Source organism: Aquarana catesbeiana, linkage group LG09 (genome assembly GCF_042186555.1).
Source record: "Aquarana catesbeiana isolate 2022-GZ linkage group LG09, ASM4218655v1, whole genome shotgun sequence".
NCBI classification, from domain to species: Eukaryota; Metazoa; Chordata; class Amphibia; order Anura; family Ranidae; genus Aquarana; species Aquarana catesbeiana.
In genome coordinates, this window is record NC_133332.1 from 220612203 (window position 1) to 220629582 (window position 17380).

The 17380-nt window shown below is 47.7% G+C and overlaps 1 protein-coding gene across 1 annotated transcript in view; it reads right to left on the minus strand.

The window, feature by feature from the left end:
* The window catches only part of LOC141108287 (vacuolar fusion protein MON1 homolog B-like), a 72338-nt gene that overhangs the window by 2677 nt on the left and 52281 nt on the right, over positions 1 to 17380 (minus strand). The window contains 2 exon segments of the mRNA XM_073599767.1: positions 7971 to 8118; positions 11531 to 12329. Coding sequence (XP_073455868.1) covers positions 7971 to 8118; positions 11531 to 12329 — 947 coding nt within the window.

A 17380-nucleotide genomic window follows, 5' to 3' on the forward strand; every position in this document is an offset into this window, starting at 1 on the left:
GGGCGGGACCTCTGTGTCCCGTGATGTCCATCGAAAGAAAAGGATTTTACAGGTAAGCTGTTATAAAAAAATCCTATTTTCTTTCTCGAACATCACGGGACACAGAGCCTCAGTAATAACTGATGGGATGTCCCAGAGCAATGCTATCTGAGGGGGGGAACCACAACCAAGTAGGGTGCAATCAGACCTGAGGACCCTGTACCGCTGCCTGCAGCACACTACGCCCAAAGGCGATATCCTCATGCCTTCTCACATCCACCTGATAGAATCTGGTGAATGTATGGACTGAAGACCAGGTTGTGGCCTTGCAGATTTGAGCCATAGAGGCACGGTGATGCACTGCCCAAGAAGCACCAATAGCCCTTGTGGAATGTGCCCTGATCTGAAACTGAGGAATCTTCGGTTTCAAACCGTAAGCTTGAATAATCAATTGTCGAATCCATTTAGAAAGGGTAGCTTTTGACGCTGCTTGTCCTCTACTGGGACCCTCTGGCAGCACGAACAAAACATCCGTTTTGCGAATCTGAGCAGTTGCCTCCAGATAGGCCTTGACTGCTCTTACTACATCCAAAGAATGTAGTGATCTTTCTTCCGGAGAACAGGGATCTGGAAAAAAGGAAGGCAGAACAATATCTTGGTTTAGATGAAAATCTGAAACCACCTTCGGTAAAAAAACAGGATGAGGGCGCAGTACCACTCTATCCTTGTGTACAATCAAATAAGGCTCTTTACAGGAAAGGGCTGCTAATTTTGATACTCTTCTAGCAGAAGAAACGGCTACCAGAAAAATTAACTTCCTTGTCAACAAGACCAAAGGAATCTGACGTATTGGTTCAAAGGCTGTTTCTGTAACACAGACAGAACCAAGTTCAAGTCCCAGGGGTTTAGGGGCGCCTTAACCGGAGGATTAAGACGCATCACCCCCTGCATAAAGTTTCGGACCAAAGAATGCGAAGCAAGTGGCCGTTGAAATAATACTGATAAGGCCAAGACCTGGCCCTTGATGGTACTCAAGGCCAGCTTCATCTCTAATCTCAATTGTAGAAAATCAAGAATTCTACCTATCACATATTTTCTGGGATGCCAACACCTGGATTCACACCAGGATACATAAGCTTTCCAGACTCTATGATAAATTACTCTGGAAGCTGGTTTCCTTGCATTGATCAAGGTAGATATGACAGGACCTGAAAGCCCACGGCTCTTCAGAATGTGGGTCTCAATAGCCAAACCATCAAATTTAGCGTTTGTAAGGCAGGATGGAACACTGGACCTTGAGATAACAGGTCTGGGCGTACCGGTAGTGTCCACGGGGAACCCACCGTCATCCTTACTATTTCCGCATACCACGTCCTTCTGGGCCAAGCGGGGGCCACCAGAAGTACTGACTTCCTTTCCTGCCTGATCCTGCGAAGGAGTCGTGGCAGTAGCAGAATATGCGGGAATGCATAAATCAGTGAGAACCGATGCCACGGAATCACCAACGCATCCGTCCCGCATGCAAGAGGATCTTTTGTCCTTGCCACAAATCTGTCTATCTTTTTGTTGAATTGGGATGCAAAGAGATCTACATCTGGAACCCCCCATCTTTGGCATATGGCCCAAAAGATGTTGGGATGCAGAGACCATTCCCCTGGAAGTAACTGCTGGCGACTTAAATAGTCCGCCTGCCAGTTCTCTATCCCTGGAATGAAAACTGCCGATATGCATGGCACATGCTTCTCTGCTCAGACTAAGATCTGGTTCACCTCTTTTTGAGCAGCTCGGCTCCTGGTGCCTCCCTGATGATTGACATAAGCCACTGCTGTGGCATTGTCGGACTGGATCCTGACCGGGCAACCCTGTAGCCTGATAGTCCAGGCCTTTAGGGCTAGATATACCGCCCGGATCTCCAGAATGTTGATGGGTAAGGTCCTCTCGGTTTTGGACCATACCCCTTGAACCGCAGACTGTTCCAGAACTGCTCCCCAACCCGACAGACTGGCATCTGTTGTTACCACCGTCCAGGTAACCGGTAGAAAGGACTTCCCCTTCTGCAGGTTTTCGGGTATGAGCCACCAATTGAGGCTCTGATGCACCGCATAAGACAGGTGCATTGGAAAGTCTAATGCCTGAACCTTCTTGTTCCAGGCCGACAGAATACTGTGTTGCAGCAGTCTTGAATGAAACTGAGCATAGGGAACTGCTTCGAATGAAGACACCATCTTTCCTAGCAGCCTCAAGGAGACTACCGACCGGTCAATCAAGAGCAGGTCGTCTAGGTATGCTATGACAGCTATACCCTGAGCCCTTAATCTGGCCAGAGGAGGAGCCAAGACCTTTGTGAACACTCGAGGTGCAGTGGCTATCCCAAAAGGCAGAGCCACAAACTGGAAATGGCGCCCTCCTATCTCGAAGTGCAGAAACTTCTGATGAGCAGGAAAAATGGGCACATGCAGATATGCATCTCTGATGTCTATTGATGCCAGAAATTCTCCTCCCTGCAGGGTGGAGACTACCGTCCGAATTGATTCCATGCAGAAGGACTGAATCCTTAGGTATCGGTTCAGATCCCTTAAATCCAGAATGGGTCTGACATCCCCATTTGGTTTTTGGACCATAAAAAGGTTGGAATAGAAGCCCAATCCTTGATCCTTTACGGGAACCACCATAATGACCTCCTGCGACAAAAGTCGCTCCAACGCTAGAAGGAGCGACTGCTTTTTCTCTGGATGTCTGGAGACACTTGATCTGAGGAAACGAGGAGAGGGAAATTCTTGAAACTCCAGCTTGTACCCTAAGGTTACCGTGGAGGTTACCCATCTGTCCTGGAAGTCCTCCTGCCAGAGCCTTGAGAACTGTCGCAGTCTTCCCCCCACTCGAGCGAGCAGGGGCGCCCCTTCATAAAGAGGTCTTAGTGTTTTGCCTAGTAGGCTTCTTCCCCCAGGACTTCTTTTGTCCCTGAGGTTGACTCTTGTTTCTTGACCCAGACGGAGGAGGCCATCGAGACTGCCTGGAGGCTGAAGCCCCTGGAGCTGGGGAAAGAGTTAGTTTGAAAGAGGGACGCTTACTCTTCTTCTTAACAGGTAAGAGAGTGCTTTTCCTACAAGAGATTCTCTTGATATAGTTATCCAAGTCTTCTCCAAACAACCTTGCACCACGAAATGGAAACCCAGCCAGCAGCTTCTTACATGGTGCTTCGGCTGACCAATTTTTCAACCATAGGATTCTACGTATATGCACCAACCCCAGTGAAAGACGAGAGGTTTGCATGATAGAATCTCTGATGGCGTCAACAACATAACATAAGGCCGCTGGAAGGTTAGCCAACCCCTGGGCCTGCTGTTCAGGTAAAACTTTGATGATCTGCTTAACATGGTCTCTTAAGTATTGACAGACTCCAATCGCTGCTACTGCAGGTTGAGCCACTGAACCTGCCAAGGAGAAAACATCCTATAATAGGGATTCCATCTTTTTATCCACCGGATCCCTGAGCATCTGAGCATTGTCTACGGGACAAGTCAGACTATTATTTACTGAGGGCATCAATGGCCGGTATTCCCCACATTTTAACAAACTTTTTTTCCATAGGATAAAGTGTTGAAAACTTTTTCGGCGGAAAAAAACGCTTATCTGGGTGATCTCACTCAGAATAAAGGAGCTTTTCAAGTAAATTATGAACAGGAAAAGCATGTGCTGTTTGAGGAGGTTTCAGTGACCCTAAAGAAGAAGAGGGTTCTTTAACTGATTTAGATACGGGCAACTTAAATGTGGAGCGGACCAATCCAGTAAGGATCTGCACTAAGACTTTCTCCTCCTGAGAAGCCGAAGAGGGCCCCTCTCCACCTGATTCCTCCGAAGAGGAATCATCCGTCTCATCCTGATCCTCTGAAAGGGATTCCTCTCCTTTATCCCAGAGCTCCTCTGCCTGAGGGTCTTGGGGAACAGAGGAAGGCCTAGTGCGTTTTCTTCCACTGAGTGAAGATGTAATCACGGCCATTAATCTTTCCTCTAAACCATTAATGGTTGGAGGAAAAAACCTACTGTGTAATGTATACAGGGGCTGAACTGCCAAAAGCAGGTGTAGCCTCTGACCCCAATGGCTTTCCATGGCTAGCCGTCCCTGGCCCCTCAGGGGGGGAGGATGCTGCAGAAAGGGGGCCCTCAGAACCTGAACGAGATCCCCTAGAGTCTCTGGTTCTTGGGGTATTTGAACCTCTTCTACCCATAGTGCAAAGCAACAAGGTGGAGGTATCACAAAATGAACACTGACTGCTGAGCGATGTAGTCCGGCTAAAAGCCCTGCTACCAAATGCCCAGTCTGGTGTTACCTTAGTAAATGCTGCCTAGGAGAATGCCTGTGTCCCACCTTACATGCGACCGTCAGCTCTGTGTCCCTCCAAAGGCTTAGTGCACCTGTAATCTGTGCCTAAATAGCCTGCAGCCAGCATGAGGGGCGTCTGAGCACGCTGGACGCTGTGCTGACGCCCCGCCCCCCCCCTCTACCGCCCTCCCCCCTTCGTTTTCGAAAACCGCTCGCTTCCAGCGCGAGCCGACCCTCCGGAATCAGCATGGAGGAAAGGCTGGGGAAGGGGGAGGAAGGAGAGAGGCCGGCAGTGATGGGGCCTGCACGTGACAAATGGCGGCGGTGTATAACCGCCTCACAGACCACCTGCGGCCTCCCCCTAGTCTGGGGGGAGATATCCCTAAGGAGAGCCCCCCATTCCATCCTACCTGAGCCGGCCGGAGGAGCTTGTGCAGCGTGGAAACACTGGGACCGACATCAGCATGAGAAGGTATGTGCTCTTGGCAGCCCCCGGTGGCGACAATAGACATAGCATGCATTTACCTTAAACGAGAAAACCTACTAGAATTAAAAAATTCTGTGGAATCTCCCTTACCTTATCCAGCCGCAGGGTTCTGTATACAGACCCAATCTTCACCTCTCACGGTGGGCTCCGTTTGAAAAAACCTTCAGAGACTGGGGCCCCCTACGAATAGGGGGATCCACAGTTCTGGGCCTGTAAAGCACCCGGCCAGAAATAAGGATAGAAAACCATTTTCTGATATGCGGGGTCCAGCTCTCTAAAAAGAGGAAGCGTTACAGGTAATACCTCCTTTCTTCGGACACGAGGCCCGGGTACCATCCAATTCGGCCTAGAAAAGACACTTTGAAATGGATCCGGTTCGCCTGGCTTGCCCCAGTATAGGATATAGGATAATCCCTTTGGAGCTCAGCACAGGACATCATTACACGTCCATCACCTAAGACACTGGCGTAAAAACTGAGGTATCCCTGCAAGGGGAGAGATTATATAGGGGGTTGAACTTCCTGGTTAGGGTGTGCCAGTGTCCAATCACCTAGTGATACCCTATATAACCATCAGTTATTACTAAGGCTCTGTGTCCTGTGATGTTCGAGAAAGAAATTACTCCAAAAGCAGGACGATGACTCATCCAGGAGGTCATAAAAGAACCCAGAACAACATCTAAAGAACCGCAGGCCTCACTTGCCTCAGGTAAGATCAGTGTTCATGATTCAACAATTAGAAAGAGACTGAGCAAAAATGGCATCCATGGGAGAGTTCCAAGGCCAAAGCCACTGCTGACCAAAAAGAACACAAAGGCTCGTCTCACATTTACCAAAAAACATCTTGATTACCCCCAAGACTTTTTGGCAAATATTCTGCCAACTAATGAGACAAAAATTTAACTTTTTGGAAGGTGTGCGTTACATCTGGCATAAAACTAATACAGCATTTCATAACAAGATCATACCAACAGTCAGACATTATGGTGGTAGCGTGATGGTCTGGGGCTGCTTTGCAGCTTCAGGACCTTGACGACTTACCATAATTGATGGAACCATTAATTCTGAGCTCCACTAGAAAATCCGCCTATCAGTTCCTGATCTCAAGCTCAAGTGCACTTGGGTTATGCAGGACAATGATCCGAAACACAACAGCAAGTCCACCTCCAAATGGTTCAAACAAAGCAAAATGTAGGTTTTGGAGTGGCCTAGTCAAAGCCCGGACTTAAATCTAATTGAGATGCTGTATCATTGACCTTACACAGGCTGTTCATGCTGGAAAACCCTCCAATGTGGCTGAATTAAAACAATTCTGCAGAGTGGGCCAAAATTGTTCCACAGCAATGTGAAAGACTCATTGCCAGTTATTGCAAACACTTGATTGCAGTTGTTGCCGCAAGGGTGGCGCAACTAGTTATTAGGTTTAGGGGGCAATTACTTTTTCACATAAAGCCAAGCAGGTTTGGAGATTTTTTTTTTACTTCAATAAATGAAACGATCATTTAAAAACTGCATTTTGTATTTACTCGGGTTATCTTTGTGTAATAATAAAATTTCTTTGATAATCATTTAAGTGTTAAAAATATGCACAAAAAAAACAAAAAAAACAAAAAACAAAAACAAAAACAAAAAAATCAGAAAAGGGGCAAATACTTTTTCACACTCACCTGGGTGGATGCAGCATTGCTCTGATGCTACATTTATCCCCCACTGCTGCTCAGACTGAGAACTGATAAATCAAAGACCGCTGATTGCTTAGTTATCAGTTTTTAGTGAGAGACAACAGTGACTGTCAGCTTTTATTCGTGTTAAAGCTTTTATCTGAATTTTTTTTTTTTTTTTTTTGCTGTAACTGCCTATAAAGTATTAGCTGGAGTTTTGCTTCAATTTTTTCTGCTAGTACATCTAACACTCCCCTCCCTCAGACTGACAATGAGGCTGTCCAAAGGTGCCTCTGTGCTCATTCATCCAGAGTGGGGGCACTCTAATACAGGAGGTGCGTTACTGGCAAAATCACCAGGTGAAAACACAATATAATTACACTTTATACTGCTTTAAAAGCACACAGGTTATTAAGTTGGTACTAAATCAGAACTAAACCCACCTATCTTTTACAGAAAAGGAAGCTGCCATCTTAGCCTCGGATCGATTTGTAGTTGCCTTGGTGCGGCACAGGAAATCCGTCATTTGATGGCTTGACAGTTAAGTTGAAACTACAAGCAACTGACATTGATCATTCATGGCATTGCTTGGATGTAATGATTTTGGGAAACTGTTAAAATCAAGCATTGTGCTGCTGTACAGCAATATGAATGAAGTGTACGTTTGTAAACTTCAAATAAAGTTCTTGGGGGGGGGGGGGGAACTATGTTGCGCTGAATCGTGCACAACACCGCCCCCTTCTGCAGCCGGAATGGACACCGCTGCAGTTTACCTTTCTAGCTGCTGTCCGTTCTGTGTGAATTAGCCCTATAGGTTTCCATAAACAGTGCCGGTCAGCTACACAATTCAATCCTGCTCTCCACTCCAGCCAATCAAGCACAGGACTATGCTTGATTGTTTACCAGGTATGTATTTCAACCAGAATTCTCAACGTCTAAACCCAGAAACGTTCACAGTTGAGCAATTCAAAGCAATTTATAAGCACAGGAGATCAGGGAACAACTACCCTGGCAGCATTTACCATGGTCCTAGGTTCCAAAGAGAACCGGAAGAGCCCGGGAACCACAGAAGGTGACGGGTGGGCTGCCCTCTCACAGCCCCATAACAGTGATCAGTTGGCTCTATAGCTGCCTAGATTACTTTTCCTGGGTAGCAAAGATCTGGCTAAACAAAATAGTCACAATCTGCAACTGTAAGCTTATTTTAACCTTTTGAGTTCCAGGACATTTACAAATGGCCATTGGATGTCAAGTGGTTAATGAGAAGATAAAAGTTCAGAGTGAATGATGCTCTCCTTCCGCAGATGTCATGTAAACAGCAAAGTTTTTGGTAATGGGACAACCCCTGAAGAGAGTCTGAAAAAGTAGTTGCAGAAGGAAAGGTAAGTATTACAGCCTATTATTTTGAGTTCAATGATCCCAGTAAAATTCTAAACATGGCTTCATATTTACATTTGAAATTGAATATAATTAGCTTTAACCTCCTATGGACACCCCATAATGTATGAAAGTAAAATTACCCATGCTAGCATGGTTTCTTTCTGCGCCACGTGGTAAATCAGGCGCAGTGGTCTTGCTGAGCTGTGGATGCGGCAATGAAGATAACGGTAGCGGTCAAACAGTCTTTGCTTCTCCACCTCACTGGAATATGGGCCATCGGGCTCAGGGCTGTAGAGAGACAGTAAAATATATCCTGTTGTTTTTGGATAACTCAAGGGCTTTGGAAAATGTTGTAGAAGTAAACATCCAAACACCTTCTTACTTCTCCCAGCAACTCAGATGACAAAACTGAGGTCCTGAGTCTGCTTCAGCCATTTGGTGCCCCCAAACTTTCTCTTATGCCGCGTACACATGAGCGGACTTTCCGGCAGACTTGGTCCGGCGGACCAGACTCCGTCGGACAATTAGATCGTGTGTGGGCTCCAGCGGACTTTTTTTTCCCCAAAAGTCCGACGGACCCAGAAATAAAACATGTTTCAAATCTTTCCGACGGACTCGAGTCCAGTCGAAAAATCCGCTCGTCTGTATGCTAGTCCGACGGACTAAAACCGACGCTAGGGCAGCTATTGGCTACTGGCTATCAACTTCCTTATTTTAGTCCGGTGGTACGTTATCACGTACGAATCCGTCGGACTTTGGTGTGATCATGTGTAGGCAAGTCCGTTCGTTAGGAACGTCCGTCGGATAGACCGTCGGACCAGTCCGGTCAAAAAGTCCGCTCGTGTGTACGCAGCATAAGAGTTTCATTTATATTAGCTTGAAGAATGCAACAGGAATGGGAACACCTGAGGTGGTCAAGAACAGAGCTAAGAACTAAACAGGGAAATCTCACCACAAATTCCCTAAGCCCTCGTTGCCACCGGTGCGACTTGTCATGTGATTTGACAGTTCCAAATCGCATAACAAGTCGCACCCCATTGCCAGCAACGGAACCCTTCATGTCGCAGCGATTATGGAAAAGGTTCCTGCATGACTTTTTACCAATTTTTTTGCAACTTGCATAGACTTCTGTTAAGTGAAGTTGCAAGCCACAATGATATTGGCAATGCAAATTGCAGTGATGTGCGGCTTTGAAATCACGCTGAAGTAGCACGATTTCAAAACTGCACTGGTGTGAACCAGAGCTAAGGGTTATTAAAAAAGCTTAACCCACAGCTGAAATTATCAGCTTCGGGTGATCTTCCCCTTTAAATATGTAGAGAGATAAACTTTGTAAACCATTTAAATTTGTATTTAGACAAAACATATTTGGAACTCACATCTATATGCATACTTATAGATTGAAATATTTGGCACATTAGGACTGACCATACATACTAACTACTCATTGGTGCAGATTATTGTTACTAAAGTGTTTCCCAAACCTGTCCTCCAGCTCCACCAATAGTGAATATTTTACAGATAACCCCACACATTAGTGTCTCAAAAGGGCACAATTTACTTTGCGTGGTGAAGATTCACAAAACAAGTGCCATTGGTGGAACACAGGGTGGGTTAGGGATACTTTGTAACAGAAAACAATACAATTTCCAGGTGGATCATGCTGTCTTTGTCATGGCACTGGTTCGAAAGGGGAGCTGACTATAACAAAAAGACAGGTACCGTTTCTATAAAAGCATAACAAAAGAAATATATAATAAAAGCAGGACAAAAATGTAAAAAGCCAAAATCAGAATGAGTAATCACTGAAAACACACAATAGTTTCCCACAATATCAGAAACAAAGTTACTCTAGAAATCTCCTCCCCAATGCAATGAGCTCAATGTCCCAATCAGCATCATAAAAGAAGTAGGATTTCCTAGAAATTGCCCAGTTGCCCTCTATCTGAACCAAACACTCTAAAAACAACCATTATAAGTGATAAGCAGCGTCTACCATTGCTGTATGCTTTGTGAAAATGCTAGTTGTCTGGCTGCCATGCTAATTATCGACATTTATAACATTTCTTAGTCACTGACCCAGAACAGCACATCAACAGCTAAGTCAGAGACTTAAAGTGATTGTAAAAGGTACATTTTTTACATTTTTTTCAAACAACAAACATATGTATACTTACCTACTCTGTGCAATGGAATCGCACAGATCGGCTGCGAACCTCCTCTTTTTTGGTCCCCCGCCCGCGCTCCTGGCCCCTCCTCTCTGTCCAGTGCCCCCATGGAAAGCCACTTCCCATGGGGGCACTCATGCATGCTTGCACCCGAGTCCCGCTGCTGCGTCCATTGACACAGACAGCATGACTCGGCCCCGACCCCCGCTCCCTCATCACTGGCTTTGATTGACAGCACTGGGAGCCAATGGCTCCCGGTGCCCCAGCAAAGACAGCGAGACCCGGAAGAGAGGGGAGAAAAAAGATGTGCAGATGTGCACGGTGCTGGACCGAATAAGGGCTCAGGAAAGTAAAAGAGGGGGGGGGGTAGGAGGGGGATGCTGACACCTAAACATTTTAATTTTTACCTTAATGCAAGGAATGCATTAAAGTGGGGTTCCACCCAAAAATACAAAAATACCTGAAAAATTCTAAAAAAAAACAAAAAAAAAAACAAAAAAAATTTGGATATTTTTTTTTTTTTTTTTACTTACCTCTAAATGCCTGTTGCTAGGTGGTCCCTTGTAGTCTGTCTCTTCCTTTGCCTGGGCTGGTGACATCACTTCCCCCTCGGCACAGGAAAGGCTCGGCTCTGCTCCCTCCCTCCTGTCAATCATCTGGGACCCATTACAGTTCCCAGGTGATTGAGCAGCCAATCATGGCGTGCGGCGCCGCTCGCGCATGCGCAGTGGGTGCCAGGTTGTGAAGCCACAGCCCGGCGCCCACAGCTGAAATGCCGGCGCCGACAAGCGGTGGGGGGGACGGACGAGCGGGGCTTCAATTCCCCGTATCGCTGGACCCAGGGGCAGGTAAGTGTCCAATTAAAAGTCAGCAGCTGCAGTATTTGTAGCTGCTGACTTTTAAATTTTTTTTTTTTTTTTTTAATGGACCCCCTGGGTGGAACTCCTCTTTAAGGTAAAAACATTAATGCCCCGTACACACGGTCGGACTTTGTTCGGACATTCTGACAACAAAATCCTAGGATTTTTTCCGACGGATGTTGGCTCAAACTTGTCTTGCTTACACACGGTCACACAAAGTTGACGGAAAATCCGATCGTTCTAAACGCAGTGACGTAAAACACGTACGTCGGGACTATAAACGGGGCACTGGTAAATAGCTTTCATCTCTTTATTTATTCTGAGCATGCGTGGCACTTTGTCCGTCGGATTTATGTACACACGATCGGAATTTCTGACAACGTATTTTGTTGTCGGAAAATTTTATATCCTGCTCTCAAACTTTGTGTGTCGGAAAATCTGATGGAAAATGTGTGATGGAGCCTACACATGGTCGGAATTTCCGACAGCAAGGTCCTATCACACATTTTCCGTCGGAAAATCCGACCGTGTGTACGGGGCATTAGACTTTACAACCACTTTAAGGATTGAAGACACTAGATTAGCAATGGCACATCATATTTAACTCACGACAGGATTACATTAACTTTTCCTATTTTTGCCATGCCATGTCACAGCTGTTTTGTAAAGTACCTGATAAACTGAGGAAGTTGTCGGTAGGTGTCCGGGATGTCCAGGGGTTTGTATATAAAGTGTAATAGCTCTGGCACACCTACAAGAGACACACTATATGAGCAGCATCGCAGCGCACCAGCTAGAGCCTGCAAAGAGTTCTGGGCCTTCATGGCCTCCTGGATCTTTGACTTGCAGCCAGAGACAGCATAGAAGGACTCTTTGTCAGTAGATAGCAGCACCAAACACACTGTGCACTGGGGATCCAAGTAGGAGATGTAGGCGTAAAAGTAGCCATCAGGGTTGAAGCATGGGAGGCAGATAGGAGTCCAGATCTCGCCGGCTTGGAAGGCTGAGGAGGCCCCAATTAGGTTCAGTAGAATATGAAGGTCAGCAGGATCCAGGCGACAGTCCTCAATGACAGCCCGTTCCTGTACTATAGTGACCAGCTGATGGTCAGCCACCAATATGGAAAACACCAGATTGTTGGTGATGGCTTTAGTCAGTATGGAGCTCAAGGAATCACGGAGGTGGCTGGGTAAGGCCAGGCATCGCACAGCACCCAACAGAAAACCAGGGTCAGTGTCTAACAAGTCCAGCAAGCTGTCCAGAATTTTCTCTGAGCCAGCAAGGAGACGCCGCAGGTCGTAATTCTTCTTCTTTTCAAAGATTCGAGCTACGCTGGCCTGAGTTAACATGCTAATTATCTGGTAGTAAACATACAGAAGGTCCAGTCTTAGCTGCTCATCCGACTGAGGGGAACGGGATACTGACACCAATACCAGGGGCCCCTGCTGCAGGAAGACAACTTTCTGATTCTCTGTGAAAAGAGACATGACAAGAGTCAGCCTTGTGGCTTCATACAGACATTCCCCGTTATGCCCTCAATATTTCACAAACATACAGAAGGTGAAATATGTAAAGCTACCATTGCTGACCTCTCCTTCTGAAAATGCTATTATAGGACTATTAATTTAAAATGCCAAAAAAAAAAAAAAAAAAAGGAATAACGATGTATCGCATGGTACAGCTGTTACAACTGTTAGGGGCCCGGGGCCTGACCGGGCCAGAAGAAGGCAGGACTGGTGAAAGGGATCCTTGCTGTGCAGTATAGAAACGATCTCAGTTTCTGCAGTTCTCGTGTCATTGATTTTAGACATCGAGCTCTTTACTGCCACCTCTGGCTACTATGTGCATGTGCACCCCTCGTGTGACAGTGATCTGCCTGAACTATGCTTCTCAGCAACATGTCAGCTTTGTAAAAAACGAGCTGGGACCAGGTAGGAACTTACAAGTAGGGGCTGTTTGTGTACAGGGAGGGGCCAGAGGCTTGCGTGTGTACAGATTACTGTATGTGGGGCTGCCATATTTAGGTCCCTTTCACATGTGCGGATCCGTATTCAGACATCCGCTTGCTCAGCAGGGATCGCTCCGTTGATCCCCGCTGAGCCGTCGGATGACAAGTCCGTCTCTGCACACTGTGCAGAAATGGACCTGTCAGATCTCTGCTCTCCTCTATCGGGGGGAAAATCAGATAAAAACAGACCGCCTGTCAGTTTTCATCCAAACCGATCCGCCAGACGGATGGAAAATAGGGTTTCCATCCATCTGGATTTTGCAAATCGGATCGGATGTCAGCGGGCATGTCACTACTGACATCCGTCGCTCCATAGAGATGTATGGAGCGACCGTTCAGGTCCGCCTGAAAAAAACTGACAGGCAGATCTGAACGGGCCGCATGTGTGAAAGGGCCCATACAGGTGTGTGTGTGTGTGTGTGTGTGTGGTGGCTGACATATATACAGGTGTGTGTGTGGCTGACATATATACAGGTGTGTGTGTGTGGGGGGGGGTGGCTGACATATATACAGGTGTGTGTGTATGGGGTGGCTGACATATATACAGGTGTGTGTATGTGGGGGAGGGTGCTGACATATATACAGGTGTGTGTGTATGTGGGGGAGGGCGCTGACATATATACAGGTGTGTGTGTGTGGGGGGGGCTGACATATATACAGGTGTGTGTGTGTGGGGGGGGCTGACATATATACAGGTGTGTGTGTGTGGGGGGGGCTGACATATATACAGGTGTGTGTGGGGGGGGCTGACATATATACAGGTGTGTGTGGGGGGGGGCTGACATATATACAGGTGTGTGTGTGTATGGGGTGGCTGACATATATACAGGTGTGTGGGGGGGCGCTGACATATATACAGGTGTGTGTATGTGGGGGAGGGTGCTGACATATATACAGGTGTGTGTATGTGGGGGAGGGCGCTGACATATATACAGGTGTGTGTGTGTGTGGGGGGCTGACATATATACAGGTGTGTGGGGGGCTGACATATATACGGGGGTGTGTGTGTGTGTGGGGGGGCTGACATATATACAGGTGTGTGTGGGGCTGACATATACAGGTGTGTGTGGGGGGGGCTGACATATATACAGGTGTGTGTGTGGGGGGGGCTGACATATATACAGGTGTGTGTGGGGGAACTGACATATATACAGGTGTGTGTGTGGGGGGGCTGACATATATACAGGTGTGTGTGGGGGAACTGACATATATACAGGTGTGTGTGTGGGGGGGCTGACATATATACAGGTGTGTGTGTGGGGGAACTGACATATATACAGGTGTGTGTGTGGGGGGGCTGACATATATACAGGTGTGTGGGGGGGCTGACATATATACAGGTGTGTGTGTGTGGGGGGGGGAGCTGACATATATACAGGTGTGTGTGTGGGGGGGGGCGCTGACATATATACAGGTGTGTGTGTGGGGTTGACGACATATATACAGGTGTGTGTAGGGGAACTGACATATATACAGGTGTGTGTGTGTGTGGGGGGCTGACATATATTCAGGTGTGTGGGGGGCTGACATATATACGGGGGTGTGTGTGTGGGGGGGGGGCTGACATATATACAGGTGTGTGTGGGGGGGGGGCTGACATATACAGGTGTGTGTGGGGGGGGCTGACATATATACAGGTGTGTGTGTGGGGGGGGGCTGACATATATACAGGTGTGTGTGTGGGGGAACTGACATATATACAGGTGTGTGTGTGGGGGGGGGGGCTGACATATACAGGTGTGTGTGGGGGGGGGGGCTGACATATACAGGTGTGTGTGGGGGGGCTGACATATATACAGGTGTGTGTGTGGGGGGGGCTGACATATATACAGGTGTGTGTGGGGGAACTGACATATATACAGGTGTGTGTGTGGGGGGGCTGACATATATACAGGTGTGTGTGTGGGGGAACTGACATATATACAGGTGTGTGTGTGGGGGGGCTGACATATATACAGGTGTGTGTGTGTGGGGAGCTGACATATATACAGGTGTGTGTGTGTGTGTGGGGGGGGAGCTGACATATATACAGGTGTGTGTGTGTGTGTGTGGGGGGGGGCGCTGACATATATACAGGTGTGTGTGTGGGGGTGACGACATATATACAGGTGTGTGTAGGGGAACTGACATATATACAGGTGTGTGTGTGGGGGGGCTGACATATATTCAGGTGTGTGTGTGGGGGGGCTGACATATATTCAGGTGTGTGTGTGGGGGGGCTGACATATATACAGGTGTGTGGGGGGGCTGACATATATACAGGTGTGTGTGGGGGGGGGCGCTGACATATATACAGGTGTGTGTGTGTGGGGGGGGGCGCTGACATATATACAGGTGTGTGTGTGGGGGGTGACATATATACAGGTGTGTGTGTAGGGGGGGCTGATATATATACAGATGTGTGTGTGTGGGGGGGGGGCTGACATATATACAGGTGTGTGTGGGGGGGGCTGACATATATACAGGTGTGTGTGTGGGGGGGGGCTGACATATATACAGGTGTGTGTGTGGGGGGGGGGGCTGACATATATACAGGTGTGTGTGTGTGGGGGGGCTGACATATATACAGGTGTGTGTGTGTGTGTGGGGGGGCTGACATATATACAGGTGTGTGTGTGTGTGGGGGGGCTGACATATATACAGGTGTGTGTGTGGGGGGGGCTGACATATATACAGGTGTGTGTGTGGGGGGGGCTGACATATATACAGGTGTGTGTGTGGGGGGGGGCTGACATATATACAGGTGTGTGTGGGGGGAGGCTGACATATATACGGGTGTGTGTGTGGGGGGGGGCTAACATATATACAGGTGTGTGTGTGGGGGCTGACATATATACAGGTGTGTGTGGGGGGGGCTGACATATATACAGGTGTGTGTGGGGGGGCTGACATATATACAGGTGTGTGTGGGGGGGCTGACATATATACAGGTGTGTGTGTGGGGGGGCTGACATATATACAGGTGTGTGTGTGGAGGGGTGACAGATATACAGATGTGTGTGTGGGGGAGGGGGGCTAACATATATACAGGTGTGTGTGTGTGTGTGGGGGGGGGCTGACATATATACAGGTGTGTGTGTGGGGGGGTGACAGATATACAGATGTGTGTGTGGGGGAGGGGGGCTGACATATATACAGGTGTGTGTGTGTGTGTGTGGGGGGGCTGACATATATACAGGTGTGTGTGTGGGGGGGGCTGACATATATACAGGTGTGTGTGTGTGTGGGGGGGGCTGACATATATACAGCTGTGTGTGTGTGTGGGGGGGGCTGACATATATACAGCTGTGTGTGTGTGTGGGGGGCTGACATATATACAGGTGTGTGTGTGTGTGGGGGGGGGGGCTGACATATATACAGCTGTGTGTGTGTGTGGGGGGCTGACATATATACAGGTGTGTGTGTGGGGGGGCTGACATATATACAGGTGTGTGGCGGCACTGACATATATACAGGTGTGTGGCAGCGCTGACATATATACAGGTGTGTGTGTGGGGGGGCTGACATATATACAGGTGTGTGGCGGCGCTGACATATATACAGGTGTGTGTGGGGGGGGGGGGGGCGCTGACATATATACAGGTGTGTGTGTGGGGGGGCTGACATATATACAGGTGTGTGGCGGCGCTGACATATATACAGGTGTGTGTGTGTGGGGGGGGGGGGCGCTGACATATATACAGGTGTGTGTGTGTGGGGGGGGGGGGGGGGGGGGGCGCGCTGACATATACAGTGGCTTGCGAAAGTATTCGGCCCGCTTGAACTTTTCAACCTTTTGCCACATTTCAGGCTTCAATTATAAAGATATAAAATTTTAATTTTTTGTGATGAATCACCAACAAGTGGGACACAATTGTGAAGTGGAACGAAATCTATTGGGTATTTTAAACTTTTTTAGCAATTAAACTAAAAAGTGGTGCGTGCAAAATTATTCGGCCCCTTTACTTTCAGTGCAGCAAACTCACTCCAGAAGTTCAGCGAGGATCTCTGAATGATCCAATGTTGTCCTAAATGACTGATGGTGATAAATAGAATCCACCTGTGTGTAATCAAGTCTCTGTATAAATGCACCTGCTCTGTGATAGTCTCAGGGTTCTGTTGAAAGCGCAGAGAGCATCATGAAGACCAAGGAACACACCAGGCAGGTCCGTAATACTGTTGTGGAGAAGTTTAAAGCCGGATTTGGATACAAAAAGATTTCCCAAGCTTTAAACATCCCAAGGAGCACTGTGCAAGCGACCATTTTGAAATGGAAGGAGTATCAGACCACTGCAAATCTACCAAGACCTGGCTGTCCCTCTAAACCAGGTATATGCAATTAGCGGACCTCCAGCTGTTGCAAAACTACAAGTCCCATCATGCCTCTGCCTCCGGGTGTAATGCTTGTGGCTGTCAGAGTCTTGCTATGCCTCATGGGACTTGTAGTTCTGCAACAGCTGGAGGTCCGCTAATTGCATATCCCTGCTCTAAACTTTCAGCTCAGACAAGGAGCAGACTGATCAGAGATTCAGCCA